The sequence below is a fragment of the Musca autumnalis genome, unplaced genomic scaffold (genome assembly GCF_047663935.1).
Source record: "Musca autumnalis isolate F117 unplaced genomic scaffold, ASM4766393v1 scaffold_3, whole genome shotgun sequence".
NCBI lineage: Eukaryota > Metazoa > Arthropoda > Insecta > Diptera > Muscidae > Musca > Musca autumnalis.
In genome coordinates this window covers 110,571,293-110,591,060 of record NW_027411866.1, presented here as the reverse complement: position 1 = coordinate 110,591,060, position 19,768 = coordinate 110,571,293, and the positions used below count along the sequence as shown (strand labels likewise).

Below are 19,768 nucleotides of genomic sequence, written 5' to 3'. Positions count from 1 at the left end.
TCAGTTCGTTTTGATAAACATTACTCTCTGTAATAGAGGGTAATAAATGAAGTTGAGCCAATGGGGGAATACTCCACTCAAACAATCGAAAATGAGAGTGAACTTCAACAATAAAAAAAACAAACAATATATACATAATATTCATCTCATATCTGTAACAGTACCCTTGTACTTTGCAAGTACATGCGCAAGTACGTAAACTGAACTTTCCGTATATAGAATATTTACATTCCATGTGTAGATTCGCAGATTACGCTACGCTGTGGGGATTAATTTCCCGAGTATCATAGACAATTATTAACGGTACTTTAACGTTTTTTTATGTGCAACATGTCGAAACGTTTTAATTAAACTTATTTCACTTATTTCGACAGCGACTTTCGTGATATAAATACATGATCTCTTTCATATGCTTTCCATTTATCTAAGCAATCTCTACCCACCCCTGAGTACGTATATAACTGTCAAGTGAAATGAGTCAGCGTAAAATTCAATATTCTACTCGATGTTGTCGTCCGTAATGACAGCTGCACGTAATTGTATACATAGACAGATTTTATTTGCCACAATTGTTTAATTTCAACTCAACAAGATGGGCTTGTGAATAGTTTAAGTCAGAGCAATATTAGGCTGAACTTTTTCATTCGCAAATGGAACTCTCAACAAAATAGTAACGGTCGTTTAGATAGAACAGAAAATAATAAACAAAAATACTGATCTCCATAATATAACAACCCAATCGGCAAAAAAACGATGATAGCTTTTACCTTGGGGCTATTATGTGCAATTCTATTACTGGTGTACTTATTTTTAGTGTGGCCATATAATTATTGGAAACAACGTGGTGTTAATGGTCCAAAGCCTCGTCCTTTTGTGGGAAATTATCCTAGTGCATTTACACAAAAACGTAATATAGCATGTGATATTCGCGATATTTATGAGTAGGTTGCAAAGCATTTGATTATATTGTGGAAATAATGAATATACGTTTTTTAGAGCTTATAAAAAATCAGACGATTTCGTTGGAATTTATAACTGTCGTGCTTCGCAGTTATTGGTAATAAATCCGAAATTAATACGACGAGTTTTAGTAACGGATTTTAAGAATTTTCACGACAATGATGCCTCAACTATGGTAAGTTCTAATTTTGTTAACCATACGTTATGTGGGTTTTAAAATAAAAAAACTGATTGGTCCATATGTTTGCAACGCTTTGGATTTAATTTAACCTGGGAATATAAATCGATGAAATCGAATCCAAACTTCAGAATATCTGAAATGTTAGAAATAAGTGAGATTTAAGTCACAAGAATATAAAAGGACCTGTAGTGTGATTTTGTTAGTACACCTATTTTAGATCTTATTCGAAATATTTCAATTGTAATTCGATTTGAAAGCACTTGATAAATTATTAATAACTAGCAATGTGCCCGCTACTTCGTATGCGGAAAGGGTATAAAAACAAATAACAATATATAATATGAAAATGGCGAATTTTAATCAATATTTATTTTAGTACTGTTCGTCCCTTTTTAGTTCGATTTTCAAAAAGATCAGTCTTATCTCACCTTTACACATTAACAGCGAGACAAACGTTGCAATACACACTCTAACTCCAAAACATACAGATTCCAGCACAGTCCCTACACCGAACAAATTGAGTACACTTATAGCACGTTTTTCGACGACATGTCTTAATCCTACACTAACTTGAATACAAAATAAAAACAGTAATCGTAATTCTAAATCTCAAGATTCCAGGTGTATCCGTTCATCCAAATCCAAACTGTATCATTTCGTACTCTTCGTACCTATAAGTAAGGTTTTCGAAAACTGCCTCAATTCTTCACTTAAACAGTAATCTCAATTCCACATTTCAGGATTTCAGCTCTATCCGTTCATACAAATCCAACTTTTACCAAATTTAGTACCATTTAGTACTTTTCGTACCCATAAGTACAAATTTTCAAAACTATCTCAGTGCTATGTTCAAACAATAACCTTAATTCCAAATTTCAGGATTCCAGATATATTCGATCACTCAAATCCAAATTTGGTACCATTTAGTACTATTCGTATCCAAAGTACGAATTTCTAAACCTACCTCTATCAACACTCCAAAATCAATTTTAATTCCCAATTTTACGATTCTAAATGTATCCTATCAATGAAATTCAAATTGTACCATATTTAGTACCATTTAGTACTTATCCTACCCATAACTTAAAATTTCCACAACTTTATCAATGCTACACTCCAACAGTACTCCTTATTTCAAATCTCGGGATTTCAGCTATATCCGTTGACCCAAATCCAAATTGTACCAAATTTTGTACCTTAGTATTACTCGTACCCATGAGTACGAATTTCGACAATTACCTCAATCCTACACGCCAACGATAATCTTAATTCCAAATTTCAGGATTACAGCTGCATCCAATCACCGCAATCCAAATTGTACCAAATTTGGTACCATTTAGTAATTTTCGTATCCAGTACGAATTTCCAAACCTACTTCTATCAACACTCTAACAGTAATCGTAATTCCGAATTTCAGGATTCCAAATGTATCCGATCACACAAATTAAAATTTACCAAATTTGGTACCATTTAGTACTTTTCGTACCCATAACTAAACATTTCAAAAACTTCATCAATTCTACACACAAATAGTAATCATTATTCCGAATCTCGGGATTCCAGTTATATCCGTTCACCCAAATCCAAATTGTACCAGATTTGGTAACATTTAGTACTTTTCGTACTCATAAGTACAAATTTTCAAAACTACCTCAGTGCTAAGTTCAAACAATAAGCTTAATTCCGAATTTCAGTATTCCTGATACATCCGATAACTCAAATCCACCTACCTCTATCAACACTCCAACATCAATTAAAATTCCGAATCTCACGATTCCTAATGTATCCTATCACTGAAATAGAAATTGTACCACATTTAGTACCATTTAGTACTTTTCCCACTGATAACTAAAAATGTCCAAAACTTTATCAATCCTACACTTCAACAGTACTCCTTATTCCAAATCTCTGGATTCCAGCTATATCCGTTCACTCAAATCCAAATTGTACCAAATTTTGTACTATTCGTACCCATGAATACGAATTTCCACAACTACCTCAATCCTACACGCCAACAGTAATCTTAGTTCCAAATTTCAGGATTACAGCTGCATCCGATCACCGTAATCCAAATTGTACCAAATTTAGTACCATTTAGTACTTTTTGTTCCCATGGGTCCGAATTTCCAACCCTACCTCTATCCAACACTTCAACAGTAATCTTAATTTTTGATTTCAGGATTCCAAATGTATCCGATCACCCAAATCCAAATTGTACCAAATTTGGTACCATATAGTACTGTTCGTAGCCATAAGTAAAAATTTTCACAAGTATCCCAATAGTAACCATAAGTTCAAATTTCACTATTCCTGCTCTATCCGATCACTTAAATTCATATTGTAACAAATTTGGTACCATTTAGTACTTTTCGTACCCAAAAGTACGAATTTCCAAAATACCTCTATCCTACACTCCGACAGTAATCCAAATTCTAAATTTCCGTTCCCGCAAATCCAAATTGTACCTTATTTGGTACTATTTTGTACCTTCCGTACCCATATGTACGGATTTCGAAAACTACCTCCATATCTCAATCCTTCACTCCAACAGTAATAGTAATTCCAAATTTCAGAAAGAAAAGCAGATGTTTGGTAGTAGTTCGAACGCATTTGTACTCGTATCGTCTTAGTGAAACAGCCCATTAGTTATATGCTCCCAAATAAAACGTATGTCTGCTCACCAGCGTGATGACTTTTCGACTTTTTTCACAGGAACTGTTTATAGCCACTCCATAAAATACTCTGAACTAAATTGAATAATTAATTTCCTTCCTGTTCACAATTTTAGGTGAAAAAGTTTTTCCATCATACCTAAATTAGGCCAGACAATTTATCCTAAAATGTCTACAATCCGGCGGCACCTTTAAATGGGGAGAATTAACAGAGTGTAGATCTATGTTAAACATTTTTATTAGAGAAGTTTTGTGACCATGGGGCACCTCCAATGTCAAATTACAAATAGTTTGGTCAACTAAATCCTCCAAATATTTAAAATCCGGAGGTCATATGAGGCCTATATCGAAGCATGGGCCTATGCTGACAATTTACCGTGAAGACGTCTTATGACCACCGGGCATCTCAAATGTCAATGTACCTATGTTGATAATTTTTTGAGTGCAGAAATTTTGTGACCACTGGGAACCTGAAATATCAAATTACCGCTATTTCGGTAAAAATGTAGTTAAAATTCCCAAAATACAGAAAATAGAGAAGTATCGTTACATGGGGCTATACTTAAATATGGACCTAGGTTTTCATTTTTCGATGAGTTTTATAGTCACTAGTCACCTCAAGTGTCAAATAACAGGTAGTTCGGTCAGACAATATAGCCCAAGTCCTCAAAATACGTAAAATCGGGAAGAGCCGTTATATTGGACCTATAACAAAACATGGATATATGCTCAGAATTGTTGCTGGGGAAGTTTCGTCGCCTCAAATGCCTATTTCGGCGAAAATAGTGTTTAAAATTCTCAAAATACCGAAAATCGGGAATTACTGTTATATTAGGCCCCATGGAGGCCTAGGTTGATAATTGTTTATGGAGAAGTTGCGTTACCATTAAGAACCTCAAATGTAAAATAACAGGTAGTTCGGTCAAAAAAGTAGCTAAAATTCTCAAAATACCGAAAATCGGGAGGTACCGTTATATGGGACCTATACAAAAAGTAAACCTACATATACTGGAAATGTTTAGTAGAGAAGTTGTGTGACCAGTGGACCTCACAGGCCAAAAAACAGGTCGGTCAACATATATGGCTAAACTCTTGCTAAATACCTAAAATCGGGAGGTACCGTTATATGGAGGCTATACCAAAGCATGGACGTATGTTGAAAATTTTTGTTGAGAAGTTTCGTGACTTCAGGGAACCTCAAATGCTAAACTATCGCAGTTTCGAAAAATGTAGTTAAAATTCTCAAAATACCCAAAATCGAGAGGTACCCTTATAGGGGGGCTATACCAAAATATGGACGGTACCTTTATATGGGGGTTATATCGAAGTGTGGGCCTACGTTGAAAATTGTTGATGGAGAAATTTTGTAAACACGGGGAACCACTAAAGTTTAGAGTCTAGTTCGCTCAAAAATGTAGCTAAATTCCTCAAAATACCAAAAATCGAGAGGTACCGTTATATGTTGGCCATATCAAAACATGGACCTATGTTGACATTTTTTAATAGAGAAGATTTGTGACCACTGGGAATCTCAAATGTCAAATTACAGCTAGTTGGGTTAAAAAATGTAGCTTAAACCCTAAAAATATTTTTCCGGTAAATGATACTGTCCCCGTTCCCTATATTCATCGTAACGCGATCTATTTATAAAAGTTAAAGAAAATTGTTAAAGTCGAATTTTTTTTTAAAATGATATACGACTATCATTTTAGTTTTTCATTGCTGCTGTACATATCTATATTTTTGTATCGCTGAACCCATTTATGGCAATTTGTAAAATCATAGTACGGTGACAGATTCGGGTTTCTTCATGAACATTGAGATAAACTTATTAAAAAGTGTTTCTGGTCGGAACTTCGGGCCCCAACTAAGAACATTTGATCGCGGACAAAACCACCGTTGTGTCGCAAAAATAATTTGCAAGCCGTATCGTTCATATATTTAACAAATATAGCGATTCGGAAACAATAGGCCATCCGAAATTCATTCCTGAACATCTTCTGAAATATTTAGCTAAATTAAATGCTCAAACGATATGATAATAAGTTGTTTATAGCGTTTAAAAAAATCACGTGGGAAAGGTATGAAATCCATAAAAATACCACGTCAAACCTTGAACATTTGCTGCAAATTTCTTGAAAACCGGTCCAGTAATTTGTCCTCAAAGAAGTACCTACATCTGAAATGCAACCGCCATTTTCTCGCAAATTAATTTTCAAGGAGATACGTCAAATAGGTTTCTGAATATAGCGTTTTAAAACCCAGTAAAGAATGGATCAATGTCTGGCAGGCTTAGATTTTAATATAAGTTGACCAAGTTCCGTCAAATTTGACAAAATTCATAAAAATGTCTGTCCAATTTTGGGTTTGACGCAACGAAGACATGAAATCGGTCGAAAATATACAGGTATGTGATGAAAACCGAATCGACTCGATTTGCAGAATCGGAATGGTATATAATCGGAGTGCCGTTGATGATATATATAGTTTTGCTTCACAAACGTCCCTTATTTAAATAATATTTTATAATCCATTTTCAATTCCATTAAAATATTCACCAAAATTAGAGATATACGATTTCGATATATGGCAAAACAAGTCGAATCGTTTTCCATCACATACCTGATAAATGGGAGCTTTATCGTCGGTGTCATGCTTAACCCACTTAGCGCCGAGATTTTTTGCGAGAAAACTTAAAACTTTGTATGAAAATTATATTTTTGAAACTTTATAAACATTTCTTAAAAAATATATATTTTCTCTAAAACGAATAGTTTTCCTGCAATCGACCCTTCTTTTAAAAGTGCCGAAAGCTTTGAAGGGTAATTAATATATATACTAGGTGTATTACTACATGACAATCCCTTGTTTTTTGATTGAGAAAATGCTGTTACTATATTCCTTAGAAATCTCTTAAGTTATATGAATGTAACATTTTTGTTTAAAATTTTATTTTATTAAAATTTTGATTAATTTTATTTATTTATTTATTTCATCAAAAGTCGAAAATTACCAAAAAGTTGATTTTTTTGAATTTTAGATGCGTGGAAATGCGTAGGACGAATGAAACTTTATAGGCGTGGAATGACAGATAACAGAAAATACTATAACAAAATACAAAAAATCCCACAAAAATATGCGAAAATACCTGAATTTTACGTCCATTTTTGCAACAATTTTTGGTGACGTTTAAACGAGGCGTTAAGTGGGCTAAGTGTTTCATACGCCATTTGCATGTTTTAAGATAATCGCATTTTAATGTTTTGCGTCACAACTGCGTGGAGCTGACTAAAGAAAATATTTATAATTTTGAATTGAATTATTAATAATAGTGTATAGAACATATTTGCAAAAATATAGAGGAATATGTGCTGGAATACAAAAGTATAGAGAACTTAAAAAAAAATAAACAAGTAAGAAAAGCGTTAAGTTCGGTCGGGCCGAACTTTTTATACCCTCCACCACAAATTTCAGCCATTTCGGTGGATTAATGTGGCCACAACCTTCAAAATACCGAAATTCGGAAGGTACCGTTCTATGGGGGCTATATGATGGCGTGGACCTATACCTACAAATTTCTGGGGGAATGTTTTATACGCCTAAGGAAGACTAAATACCAAATTTCAGCCATATCGGTTTGATAATGAGGGTAAAACGTAACGTCGAAAATCGGGAGATATTGTATTATGGGGGCTATATCAATACGTGGACCTATATAAACATTTTATGGTAGAAATGTTTCTTAGCCTCTGGAAACACAAAATACAAAGTTACAACCGATTCTTTGGTCAAATGGGTCTAATACATTCAAAATATATGAAAATGACGCGTACTTTATAAGGGGTCTTATGTGGGGACTATACCAAAACGTGGACCTATATAACCCAACTTTGGTAAGAATGTTTTCTGGCCTCTGAAGACACAAAATACCAAATTACAACCAATTCTGTGTTCAAATGGGTCTAATACATTCAAAATATATTAAAATGACGCGTACTTTATATGGGGCCTTATATGGGGGCTATACCAAAACGTGGACCTATATAACCCAACTTTGGTAGGAATATTTTTTGGCCTCTGGAGACACAAAGTACCAAATTACAACCAATTCGGTAGTAAAATGGGCCAAATATCTTAAAAATTCCTTAAAACGACGACGCGTCACGCGTCATTTTGTATGGGGGCTATACGAAAGCGTGGACCTACATAGCCCGCTTTCAATACCAAAAGTCCTACGTAAATATAACATATTTTCCCAAAATTTCATCAACCTACGTCAATCCGTTCGGACGCTAGAGTGATTTCCACAGACGGACAGACGGACAGACAGACAGACGGACGGACATGGCTATATCGATGTAGAATTGCACGCTGATCAAGAATATATATACTTTGTGGGGTCTACAATGATTATTTCGAGTAGTTACAAACGTAGTGACAAACTTAATATACCCCCATCCTATGGTGGAGGGTATAAAAATGGATATCTGTTCCATATCCATGCTTATAACACAAATGTGAAATATTGTACACCATATGGAACAAAGTGACAAAACAATTTTTCCATTTTTGCCTCAATAAATTTAAAACTTCTAAATTGAAAATTAAAAGGCCGTTTACATATAACCGGGTTAACCCAGTGGGTCTGGGTTTCAAATGCCATTTCCATTGTGTATACTTCAAATTAATCCTCACAAAGAAGGTTAACCCTGCAAAAACTATAATATAAACGCCGTATTAAATATATACATATAATCACTTTCTGAGTCGATTTATGCATGTCCGTCCGTCTGTCCATGTATTTTTGTTCGCAACGTACAGGTCGCATTTTTTGTCCGATTCAGCTGAAAATTGGGGACTTCAATTTTTTTAGCCATAGGAAGAACGCTATTGCTTTTGGTGAAAATCGGTTCAGATTTGGATATAGCTCCCATATATATTTTCGCCCGATTTCACGTATTTGCTGCACCAAACACGCTATATACGTCCATTTGATGAAATTTTGAATGTGTGACTGAATTCGGTCTACAAATAAGTGTGCCAAATTATATCGAAATCGGTTCAGATTTGGATATAGCTCCCATATATATTTTCGACCGATTTCACGTATTTTCTGTACCACACACGCTACATATGTCCGATTTCGATGAAATTTGGAATGTGTGACTGAATTCGGTCTAAAAATAAATGTGCCAAATTATATTTTCGCCCGATTTCACGTATTTGCTGCACCAAACACGCTATATATGTCCGATTTCGATGAAATTTGGAATGTGTGACTGAATTCGGTCTAAAAATAAATGTCACAAATTATATCGAAATCGGTTCAACTTTGGATATAACTCCCATATATACATATTTTCGGCCGATTTCACGTACTTTCTGTACCAAACACGCTATATATTTCCGATTTCGATGAAATTTGATATGTGTGACTGAATTCGGTCTAGAAATAAATGTGCCAAATTATATCGAAATCGGTTCAGATTTGGATATAGCTCCCATATATATTTTCGGCCGATTTCACGTATTTGCTGCACCAAACACGCTATATAAGTCCGATTTCAATGATATTTGGAATGTGTGACAGAATTCGGTCTGGAAATAAATGTGAAAAATTATATCGAAATCGGTTAAGATCGGGATATAGCTCCGATTTATATTTTACATATTCACAGTGGTGTAGGTTATCATATAGTCGGACCCGCCCGACTTTGATCCTTACCTTGCTGGTTTTTAAATGTAAACATGTAAGTTCTTAAAATATAATATTTGTAACTGAAAAAAGTTTAAGCTATCCCGTGGAAGGGTGGATATCTCGGAAACTAGAGCAGATAGGAGAAGTCTGAAATTCAGAAAGAACATACCGAAAACACCTAGAAACCAACTGCATCTCAAAAAGTTAAAAATGGCGTATGGAACACTTAAGCATGACACCACCGATATTCAAAACTGAACCGATTTCAATACAATTTCGCAAATTCATTTCTGGATTAAATTCCGTCACACATTTCAAATTATATTGAAATTGGACTTAAATTGCCTGTTCGGAGCATCAAATACATGAAATCGGTGAAAAAAAAAATATGGGAGCTATACCGAACCTGATCCGATTCTTGTCCAAATAAATAAGGTTCGTCCTTTGGACAAAAAAATTTTCTTCCCCGATTTAGTTTGTTTACAAAAATACATGGACAAAAAGACGGAAATACGTAAATTGCCTCATATGTGATCATATGGATATTCTCTATCTTGTTTTGTTTTGCATATTACAAATCAGAGTGTGATATAGGGTATAAATCGTGTACAGGGGAGGAAGCCCAAAGCTGGACTACGACGAACATTAGAAAAAACAACATGAAAAAACTTTTTATACCAGCCGAGCTTTTAACTATAAAACATTCTGAACTAAAGTGGAATAATTAGTTTCCCGTTAGGTGCAAAAATTGTTCGACAACGGATACCCCAAATACCCAAATTTGGTCAAAAAATGTATCTTACAATTTCTTCATTCTGTTGGTACCTACATGCAGAAAAATATATGTTAGAAATATGTTTGGATCCAAACAAACATTTTTTGGGACTGATTGCAAACAAATGTATGTTTGGATCCAAACATAATTTGTTTGTGTCCAAACAAATATATGCTTGCAACATTTTGTAACATATCTCAATTGTATTTGTTTTTTATGTTAGAACATATTTTTTATGGGTGGACAGAGGTTTTTTGTGAAAGAGAGTAAAAACAGGACTCTCGCTGCTGCGGAATGCTGTTTTATAATAAAGAACTGTGTGTATGGGAACCTCAAACACCAAATGTGAAATTTTAGCTAATTCGGCCTATACCAAAACATGGACCTATCTTTACAATTTTTAATGGAGAAATTTCTTGGCTATTGGGAACCTCAAATGTCAAGTTTCAGCAAAAAATTTAGCTGAAATCGTCAAAATACCTAAATTGGGTGGTACCGTCATATGGGGGATAAACCAAAACATGGACCTTTATAACACATCTTTAAGCATGACCTGCTTATGGGAAAAAGACACTCGGGTGCAAAATTTTAGCTTTCTATCTCAATTATTGCGGACGCTGGAGTGATTACAATAGACGGACATGATTAGATCGCCTTAGAATTTTATCCTGATCAAGAATATTGAGTTTGTTTTTCTGATTGTAACACATATAATATAACCTCCAAACTATGGCTAATTAGAGAACCACTAATTGTTTCCCAATATTATTTAAAATATTAAACACATTTTTAAATTCTTTATTATAGATTGATAAAAAGACAGATTTTATACTTGGTAATAATCCATTTGTACTAACTGGCGAAGAATGGAAGGAACGAAGAGCCGAAGTGACTCCGGGTTTTACATCAAACCGTGTAAGATTGAAATTTCATAAAATATATTACAACTTCGAATAAAACTTATTACAAACTACAACACATTTCAGATTAAAACCGTATTTCCAGTTACAAATAAAGTCTGTCATACCATGGTCGATTATATAAAACAACAAATGAAAATTGGCAATAAAGATGGCATCGATGGCAAAGATGTAAGCAATCACTCGTGTAATAATCGAATATTATAATTCCATTTCTATTTCTCTCTTTATAACATCAGCTTAGTTTACGTTACACGTGCGAAGTTGTAACCGATTGTGTACTGGGTCTCTCAGCTGATACTTTCACCAACAAACCAAGTCCCATTTTGGATATGACCAAGAAACTTTTTGAACAAACATTTGTGTTCATTGCTTATATGCTGTTGACTGGTATGTTGCCATGGATAAAAAAGTTTAAAAAATTACGTTTCATTTCAAAGCCTGTGGAAGTGTTTTTTGTGGATTTAATGGAGAATTCACTGAGCATGAGAAAACAACAAAAACAACAGGGCATTAATGAAGATCGTGTCGATTTTATCAATTATATGCTATATCTGCAAGAGAAGAAAAATCTACAAATTCCTGAATTGACAGCTCATACCATGACTTTCTTATTGGATGGTTTTGAAACGACGGCTAATGTTTTATCGCATTGTTTACTTTTGGTAATTGGTTCTTAGTACGTGTAATTCACGTTATTTAAATAATTGTTTTTTATTTAATTTTAGTTGGGCCGTGATACTAACCGCCAAAAGATTCTTCGCAACGAAATTCAGGAAAAATTAGGTTCAAATAATGATTACGATACAATTATAGATCTGCCCTATCTGGATGCATGCATACATGGTAAGTTTAAAATTCTAAACCATGACAAATTAACATAAAAACAACAAGTAAAAACGGTACTAGGTTCGGATGGGCCAAACCTTTTATACCCACCACCATAAAAATAATTGAAACCAGATTTTAGAAATTTGGCTGAAACTTTAAAATTCTCAACAATGGAAGTTTCTATTCTATGGGGGCATAGGAAAACGAGGACGTTTACCGAGAATTCTTTTCTTGAATGAATGAAACCGATACTAAATTCGAAATTTTTGCCATTTCGGTTGGATAATGTGGCAAAAATAGTCAAAATACCGAAAATCGGGAGGGACTTTTAATGGGGGCTATATGAAATCGTGGACCTATACCGATAATTCTCTTCCGAAGTATTTTATACCCCCATCGAAGACTAAATATCAAAATTCATCCCTCCAAAATACCGAAAATCGGGAGGACCGTTCTATGTGGGTGGAAATTTTTGTACCTTCCACCAGCGAACTAAATACTAAATTCCAGATATAGCGGTGGATATTGAGGCCGCAAACTTCAAAATTCCGAAAATCGGGAGGCATTTTCAATACTAAACATGCGAAGGTTATAGCTTTTTGTTGAGCTTTTGCATTCCGTCAATGGCAATGACCAGAGGTGTACAGCGAGCACACTGATAAATCAACATTTTGCACGGTGAATGAAGAAGCTCCTACGAGGATAAGAGGCATCCGGTCTGATAAATGACGTTTCCTGGCAACCCGGGAGTTACTTTCAACGGCCTGACAGTAACATATCCGAAAAGGTCCGTGTGTGATGGTGTCTGTTCGAGGATATAGAGAAAACTTCTGGAGCTGTTTAACCTCTACCTTACGCCAGATTGTACGATCTTGGTGTCGAGTCCTATCGCTGATGAAATATCTAATAGGTTAAATGTCAACATAGAAATACGAAAATATCCGCCGCCAAATCTACTGCCACAATGTTCAGCACTTGAACGGTTGAAATAAGGCTCCTCTTGAACATATTGGTCGATGGTGCCTTGATATCTCATGATATTGGGGGTAACGTTTTAAATCATCCGCGCTAGTCACAGCTATTTGCGACCAGATTAGAAAAAACAAGGTTCTCAAGTCGAGAACTAGGTTCTCAAGTCGCTGGCCGGCTACACTTGGAGTGCCGACAAAGAAAACTTGTTGGAAGTCTGTTGTAAGATTAAAGTGTCATATGCAAATATTATCGCTACAAAGTGATAGAATCCTCCTCATGAAACCAGTGGACCATATTCATGAGGAGACGAGGATTTTACCTGTACATCAACAAAACAAGACGTTACCAGCGTGAGCATCCCTGTCACGAAATAGTGGGCTGGCTTCCCCCACCACGGCACATCAGGAGAGATCTACATGATCTGGAGAGAGAGGTCTAAATGGAAAAACGAAAACCTCTAGATCAACGATACTATCAGGCAGGCTTGAACAGAATTCATACTGATGCAGTAGCGCAGGCAGTAGAAAAAAATTTAGTGTGAACGCCGTACTCGGATACCAACCAAATATATCGCAGCAGAAGAACGCTAGCTGTAAAGGAAAACACGAGTGGTTTTAGTCATGTTACGATCTGGACGATGCAGCAGCCACAGTTCATATTGGACCCGATTTGAAGGAACGATACCCTCACGACACGCTGCATTTGTTTAGGTGCCCATCTAACCCCGTGATTCTTTATGGACGCAGCCGATTCAGTTTGCAGAATTTTTGAATCTGGATACAGTGAAATCGCAACCAGATAACTGAATAAAATATACAGACGAACGTCAAGCCCACGGCGGCTGGTTCTTAGATACCGGATTGGCCCGAAACTATAGTGTTTCGGTGAGCAGCTGCCAACGCAGCATTAAATCTATGATTCTACGTATGTTTAATGCTGCTACAACAACAACGTATTTGCGTTTCTACAACAACAACAACAAGAGCACGATAATTGACGAATTGAGTATTGGATTTGGCCGAAATTGTGCTCAACGTAAAATTTCCTCCAAACGCACATTAAGTTCCAAGAGGGTCTATTAAGGGCTGTTCGAGATTTTTTTTTGAAATTGTTACCAAAGGTAAATACTTCTTGTGGTTCTGTATACAGTGATATTATGTCTTTCATGGGCACGTCCATTTTACCTGATACTTTTCCAGAAGATCTAAATACTAAGACAACCAACTTAAGCGCCTAATTGGCACGATAACTTTCGAAAGGAGTGATTGACATTGGTCTAACCTTGGTGCTTCGTAATTTTTATGTCACAATTAAATCATGTTCGAATATGGGCTATATCGGTCCACTACTTCCGGTACCTCCCCCACAAAAATTCAAACATTTAGCCTTATGAACAGGTTCAGACGTGTTCGCGGATTTATTATAAACTTTATCACGGATAGTTTTCGCATTATTCATTACAGCAGTAATGTTTTGGAAAAACAACATATCGTTATATGGCAGGCTGAGGGTACATCTCTGTCGACTTGTACTTTTTTTAATATTTTTAAGAATTTTGTTTAATTTCTGCAATAAAACCATGAGAATTAAAAATATGTCTCTCTTCCCAGCAAACCAAATGTTCATTCCGATTTCTATACGATTTTTCGTAGGGGAATTCGTTCAGATTTTGTTCCGATTTCGGAGAGAATGTCGGAAGGAAAATTCCCTTCCAATCTACGAATGTTTTTCTTCCGATTTCGGTACGAATTCAGAGTGAAATGTCGGAAACAAATTTCCCTTCGCACAACAACCACCTTCTGTATGTATTTAACAACAACGGGGTTGGTTTCATTTTAGTTTGTTGTCGAAAAACCAAGTGGATGGCTATAAAATTCGCATATACAATTTTTAAATATTTTAAATATAAATGCAACATATAATAACTCAAGCTAGTGTTGATACAACATACTTCGTATACATCGTTTACATTGTTCTACTGCAACTACAAAATGATAACAACAGTAAAACACATTAGAAACGTTACAATCTTCCAATAAAAAATTAAATAAATAAAAATTGATCAATAAACAAGTAAGAAGAGCGTTAAGTTCGGTCGGGCCGAAGTTTTTATACCCTCCACCACAAATTTCAGCCATTTCGTTGGACTAATGTGGCCACAACCTTCAAAATACCGAAATTCGGAAGGTACCGTTCTATGGGGGCTATATGATGGCGTGGACCTATACCTACAAATTTCTGGGGGAAAGTTTTATACGCCTAAAGAAGACTAAATACCAAATTTCAGCCATCTCGGTGTGATAATGAGGCTAAAACGTTCAAAATATCGAAAATCGGGAGATATTGTATTATGGGGGCTATATCAACACGTGGACCTATATAAACATTTTATGGTAGAAATGTTTCTTAGCCTCTGGAAACACAAAATACAAAGTTACAACCGATTCTTTGGTCAAATGGGTCTAATACATTCAAAATATATTAAAATGACGCGTACTTTATAAGGGACCTTATGTGGGGGCTATACCAAAACGTGGACCTATATAACCCAACTTTGGTAGGAATGTTTTCTGGCCTCTGAAGACACAAACTACCAAATTACAACCAATTTTGTGGTCAAATGGGTCTAATACATTCAAAATATATTAAAATGATGCGTACTTTATATGGGGCCTTATATGGGGGCTATACCAAAACGTGGACCTATATAACCCAACTTTGGTAGGAATATTTTTTGGCCTCTGGAGACACAAAGTACCAAATTACAACCAATTCGGTGGTAAAATGGGCCAAATATCTTAAAAATTCCTTAAAACGACGACGCGTCACGCGTCATTTTGTATGGGGGCTATACGAAAGCGTGGACCTACATAGTCCGCTTTCAATACCAAAAGTCCTACGTAAATATAACATATTTTCCCAAAATTTCATCAACCTATGTCAATCCGTTCGGACGCTAGAGTGATTTCCACAGACGGACAGACAGACAGACGGACGGACATGGCTATATCGATGTAGAATTGCACGCTGATCAAGAATATATATACTTTGTGGGGTCTACAATGATTATTTCGAGTAGTTACAAACGTAGTGACAAACTTAATATACCCCCATCCTATGGTGGAGGGTATAAAAAGGCATCAGAGAAAAATTTTTTCCTTCGATATTTATACGACATTATTACGAAAACGTTCAGAAATCTTTACGAAGATTCGAAAGGTATCTACGATTTTCATACGTCATTATTGCGAAATCGTTCAGAAATCTGCACGAAAATTCGGAAGACAAAATTCGCCTTCCGAATTTCCCAAGGATTTTCTTCCGATTTCGTTCCGAATTCTGGCCGAAAACGATCCGATTACGCTCCGACATTTCGTTCCGAAATTATGTCAACCACTTCATACAACTTTCGTTAAGATATCGTTATGATTTCTGATCCGATGTCGGTACGATTGGTTTGCTGGGTTGTTCGCAAATGATAAGCAGAATATATTAGTTACCGCGATCAAGGGAAACTAAAATGAGTGAAACCTGATTCTATTATAACCTCCACCATAATATGGAGGGTATAATTAACTTTGTCATTCCGTTGGTAACACATCGAAATATTCGTTGGAGATCCTATGGAGTACATATATATACAGTGCTGCTTAAAACATTTGCAACTGGAATGACAATTTCACGTTTTATATAGTTCTGAGGTATTTTATGGATTTCAAATGCAAATATTTTTGTAGGTTGATTGTTTATTGTTAAAGATTTACAGAATAATTTGAAAAAAATACACTTATTTTACAAAAATATACAAAACAAAACTCGAACTCACAGTTGGTTCTGCTCAAAACATTTGCAACTGATAAAATTTGATTAAAAATCTGAAGATTTTTTTGTTTTGATAATATATTGAGAGATAAACCTTTTATTCATTATCTAAAGACACCATAAAGGAATTCAGTTAACTAAACATATTATTATATCCTTTGTAAACCTGTGCTCTAAGGATACCTGTTAAATGACAGTATTTAACAGTAAAGATTTAATATTAGGGTTCCGGAATCTCATATATAAATTCAGATCTCTTAAGCTGACCGGGTCCGATAAGTACACAAACATATTTGCAAAAGGTACTGCTTTTACGTGGTTATATGTGAGTTTAGTGGCGGTTTCGATAAGTTATCTGTCCGCTTAGCTCTTGAAATACCTCCAGTAGTGCGATTCTCTAACTCATTTTTTGAGTTAATGACAATTGTCGATAAAATTAAACTGCTTATAATTTCGGTAATTACGATGTTTTTCAGTAAGATAGCGATAAATAAAAATCAGTCTAAAGTTCTACCGATAGCAAGAGTGTTGTCAACTTTTGTTTGAACTTTTCATTCATAATTTTGCGTTTTAATTTTACCAATTTTTGTCGGTAACTCAAAACATGATTTAGAGAATCGCACTACAGGTCTATATAAAACTCCTTATACGTTTTGAGTCAACTTTTTTTATATAAGGATGGCGATGAAATACATTTTTTCAAGTCTTACAACTTCACAACTCCAAAAACAATACCAAATATTTTTTCAAAAATTTCAATGAAAAATTCCATTTTCCTGGAAATTGCTGTTTTTCGGTGTTTCGAATGTTTTAGCCACATTATTCAAACGGAATAACTGAAATTTGGTATTTAGTCTTCGCTAAAGGTACAAGCCATTTATACAGGTACAAAATATCCCTTGACAAAATCAGACTGTATAGGCCACCATTTAATGGGTTTGTTTTTTACCGAATTGGTCGTTAATTGGATTTTTGTGTACCTAGAAGATGGAAAACTTAATCACAAACTAACTGTCTATATATATTCAACTTTAAGTCTAGCCGGCATTGGTCAATTTATGTTTTTTTTTAGGTTTTTTTTTGTCAAATTTTCGACGCGAGATTACAGTAATTTAATATAATGTGTTGCCAGGAGTTCAAAAGCTCAATACGGAAAATTGTAAATATTGATCAATGTTTTGGGAAGAACTACGATGGCGCCCCATATAAGCTCTTTTGAGGGGAGTATTATCAGTTGGGATATACTACTCCTGCAATAAGAGGTAGAGCTTAGTCATAATCGAGAGAAAACTAATTGTCCTTATTCACTTCAATACAGTTCCTGGTGGAGGGTATAAAAAGTTCGCCGTTCTAACTTGTTTTGTCATTAATATGGGACTTCCTATCACCGGGTTCGAACGACGTGTCTAACGACGAAGAAGTCGAAAATGTGATGATCAGGTCACAGACCTTCTACGTGCAAAGCTTTAGCAAAACTCCCAAAGCCAAGTCATTTTGAGAGTTATGTCCGGGCGCCTAAAAACTGTCCAGTGAAACTACCAATGACAATAAACCCTTTCGTTCTTTATTTATTTTTCAGAAACGCTTCGTCTATTCCCTCCTGGAGCATTTTCCACCAAACTTTGCACAGAACCTATTGAATTTGAGAATAAAAACGGAAAAACACTGCTGATAGAAACTGGCACGACTGTTATTCTACCTTTACAAGCTGTGCTAATGGATGAAGATTATTATGAGAATGCTTCTTCATTTGAACCGGAACGTTTCCTCAATGGTGGTCTTAAGAAATACAAAGACCAGGGCTTATATTTGGCATTCGGTGATGGTCCACGTATATGTTTAGGTAAGTTGTGAAAAGTTTCTAAAAAGTTCTGATGTTATTAATAAGCATAATTTGGGTTGCAGGTATGCGTTTTGCATTGACCCAAATCAAAGGAGCTCTGGTGGAGATTCTACGTAACTTTGAAATTCGCATCAATGCAAAAACTCGCACAGACAATAAATTTGATCCCACCTACTTTTTGATGAGACTTGATGGTGGCATTTGGCTGGAATTTAATAATATAAATTGAGTAGGACATTTAAAACTAGAGAAATAATTTTATATATAATAAATTTGTAAAAACATATATAACAATTCCATGGATTGAAATTGCAAAGTTTCAACAAGTTCAAGTAAGAAGTAAAAAATTATCAGGCAGCTTTGCCAACCGTTTTGTAAGTTTCTAGCGTACATTTTCTGGTGGTTGTGGGGTAAGTATCAGTGAACCAATGTCAGTCACTCCTTTTAATTATCGTGGCCTCTTGCCATTTAAGTTGATTCCAGTAGGACTTTTTTGAGCATTTAGACCATTATGTCTGGAAGCACGAACTTGCCCACGAAACATATTATACCGCTGTAAGCAGGATGATCATCAAATGATAATCGAACGTCCCTTAAACTGCACTTAAGCAAAAATGTTGAACTTTTGTGAGAGAGGTAACCAAAGGGGTTGTCTGATGTAGTCCAGCTTGGAACTTGTACAATTGAAACATTAAGTTCGGCCGTGTTGAACTTTTTATACCCTCCGCAATAACAAACTATAACGAACTAAAATGGAATAATTAGTTTCTTATTAGGTGCAAAAATTGTTCGTCGACGGATACCCCTAATGCCTAAATTAGGTCAATAAATGTATATAAAAGTTTTAACAATCTGTCTGTACATTTATATGGGGCATATACCAAAACAAGGACCTATTTAGACGATTTTTTTTGTGGGTACCGTTCTCTAGGGGCTATACCGAAAAAATGGACGATTTTTGGTGCAGAAGTTTCGTGACAGCTGCATCGGGAGGTATTGTTATATGGAGGCTATACCAAGACGTAGACCTATCTCGGTAATTTTCATTGGAGAAGTGTTTTGGTCATTGGGAAGGGAACATCAAGTGTCAAATT

At 35.3% G+C, this 19,768-nt stretch overlaps 1 protein-coding gene across 1 annotated transcript; it reads left to right on the top strand.

Annotated features, from left to right (window-relative positions):
* Positions 1-524: 524 nt before the first annotated feature.
* LOC141397415 (probable cytochrome P450 28a5) lies at positions 525-19,052 on the top strand. Its single transcript, XM_073973568.1, has 8 exons — positions 525-941; positions 997-1,135; positions 11,094-11,201; positions 11,273-11,377; positions 11,446-11,871; positions 11,935-12,052; positions 18,411-18,674; positions 18,737-19,052. The coding sequence occupies exons 1-8, from the start codon at positions 754-756 to the stop codon at positions 18,901-18,903; spliced, it is 1,515 nt and encodes a 504-aa protein (XP_073829669.1). The 5' UTR covers positions 525-753; the 3' UTR covers positions 18,904-19,052.
* Positions 19,053-19,768: the final 716 nt, after the last annotated feature.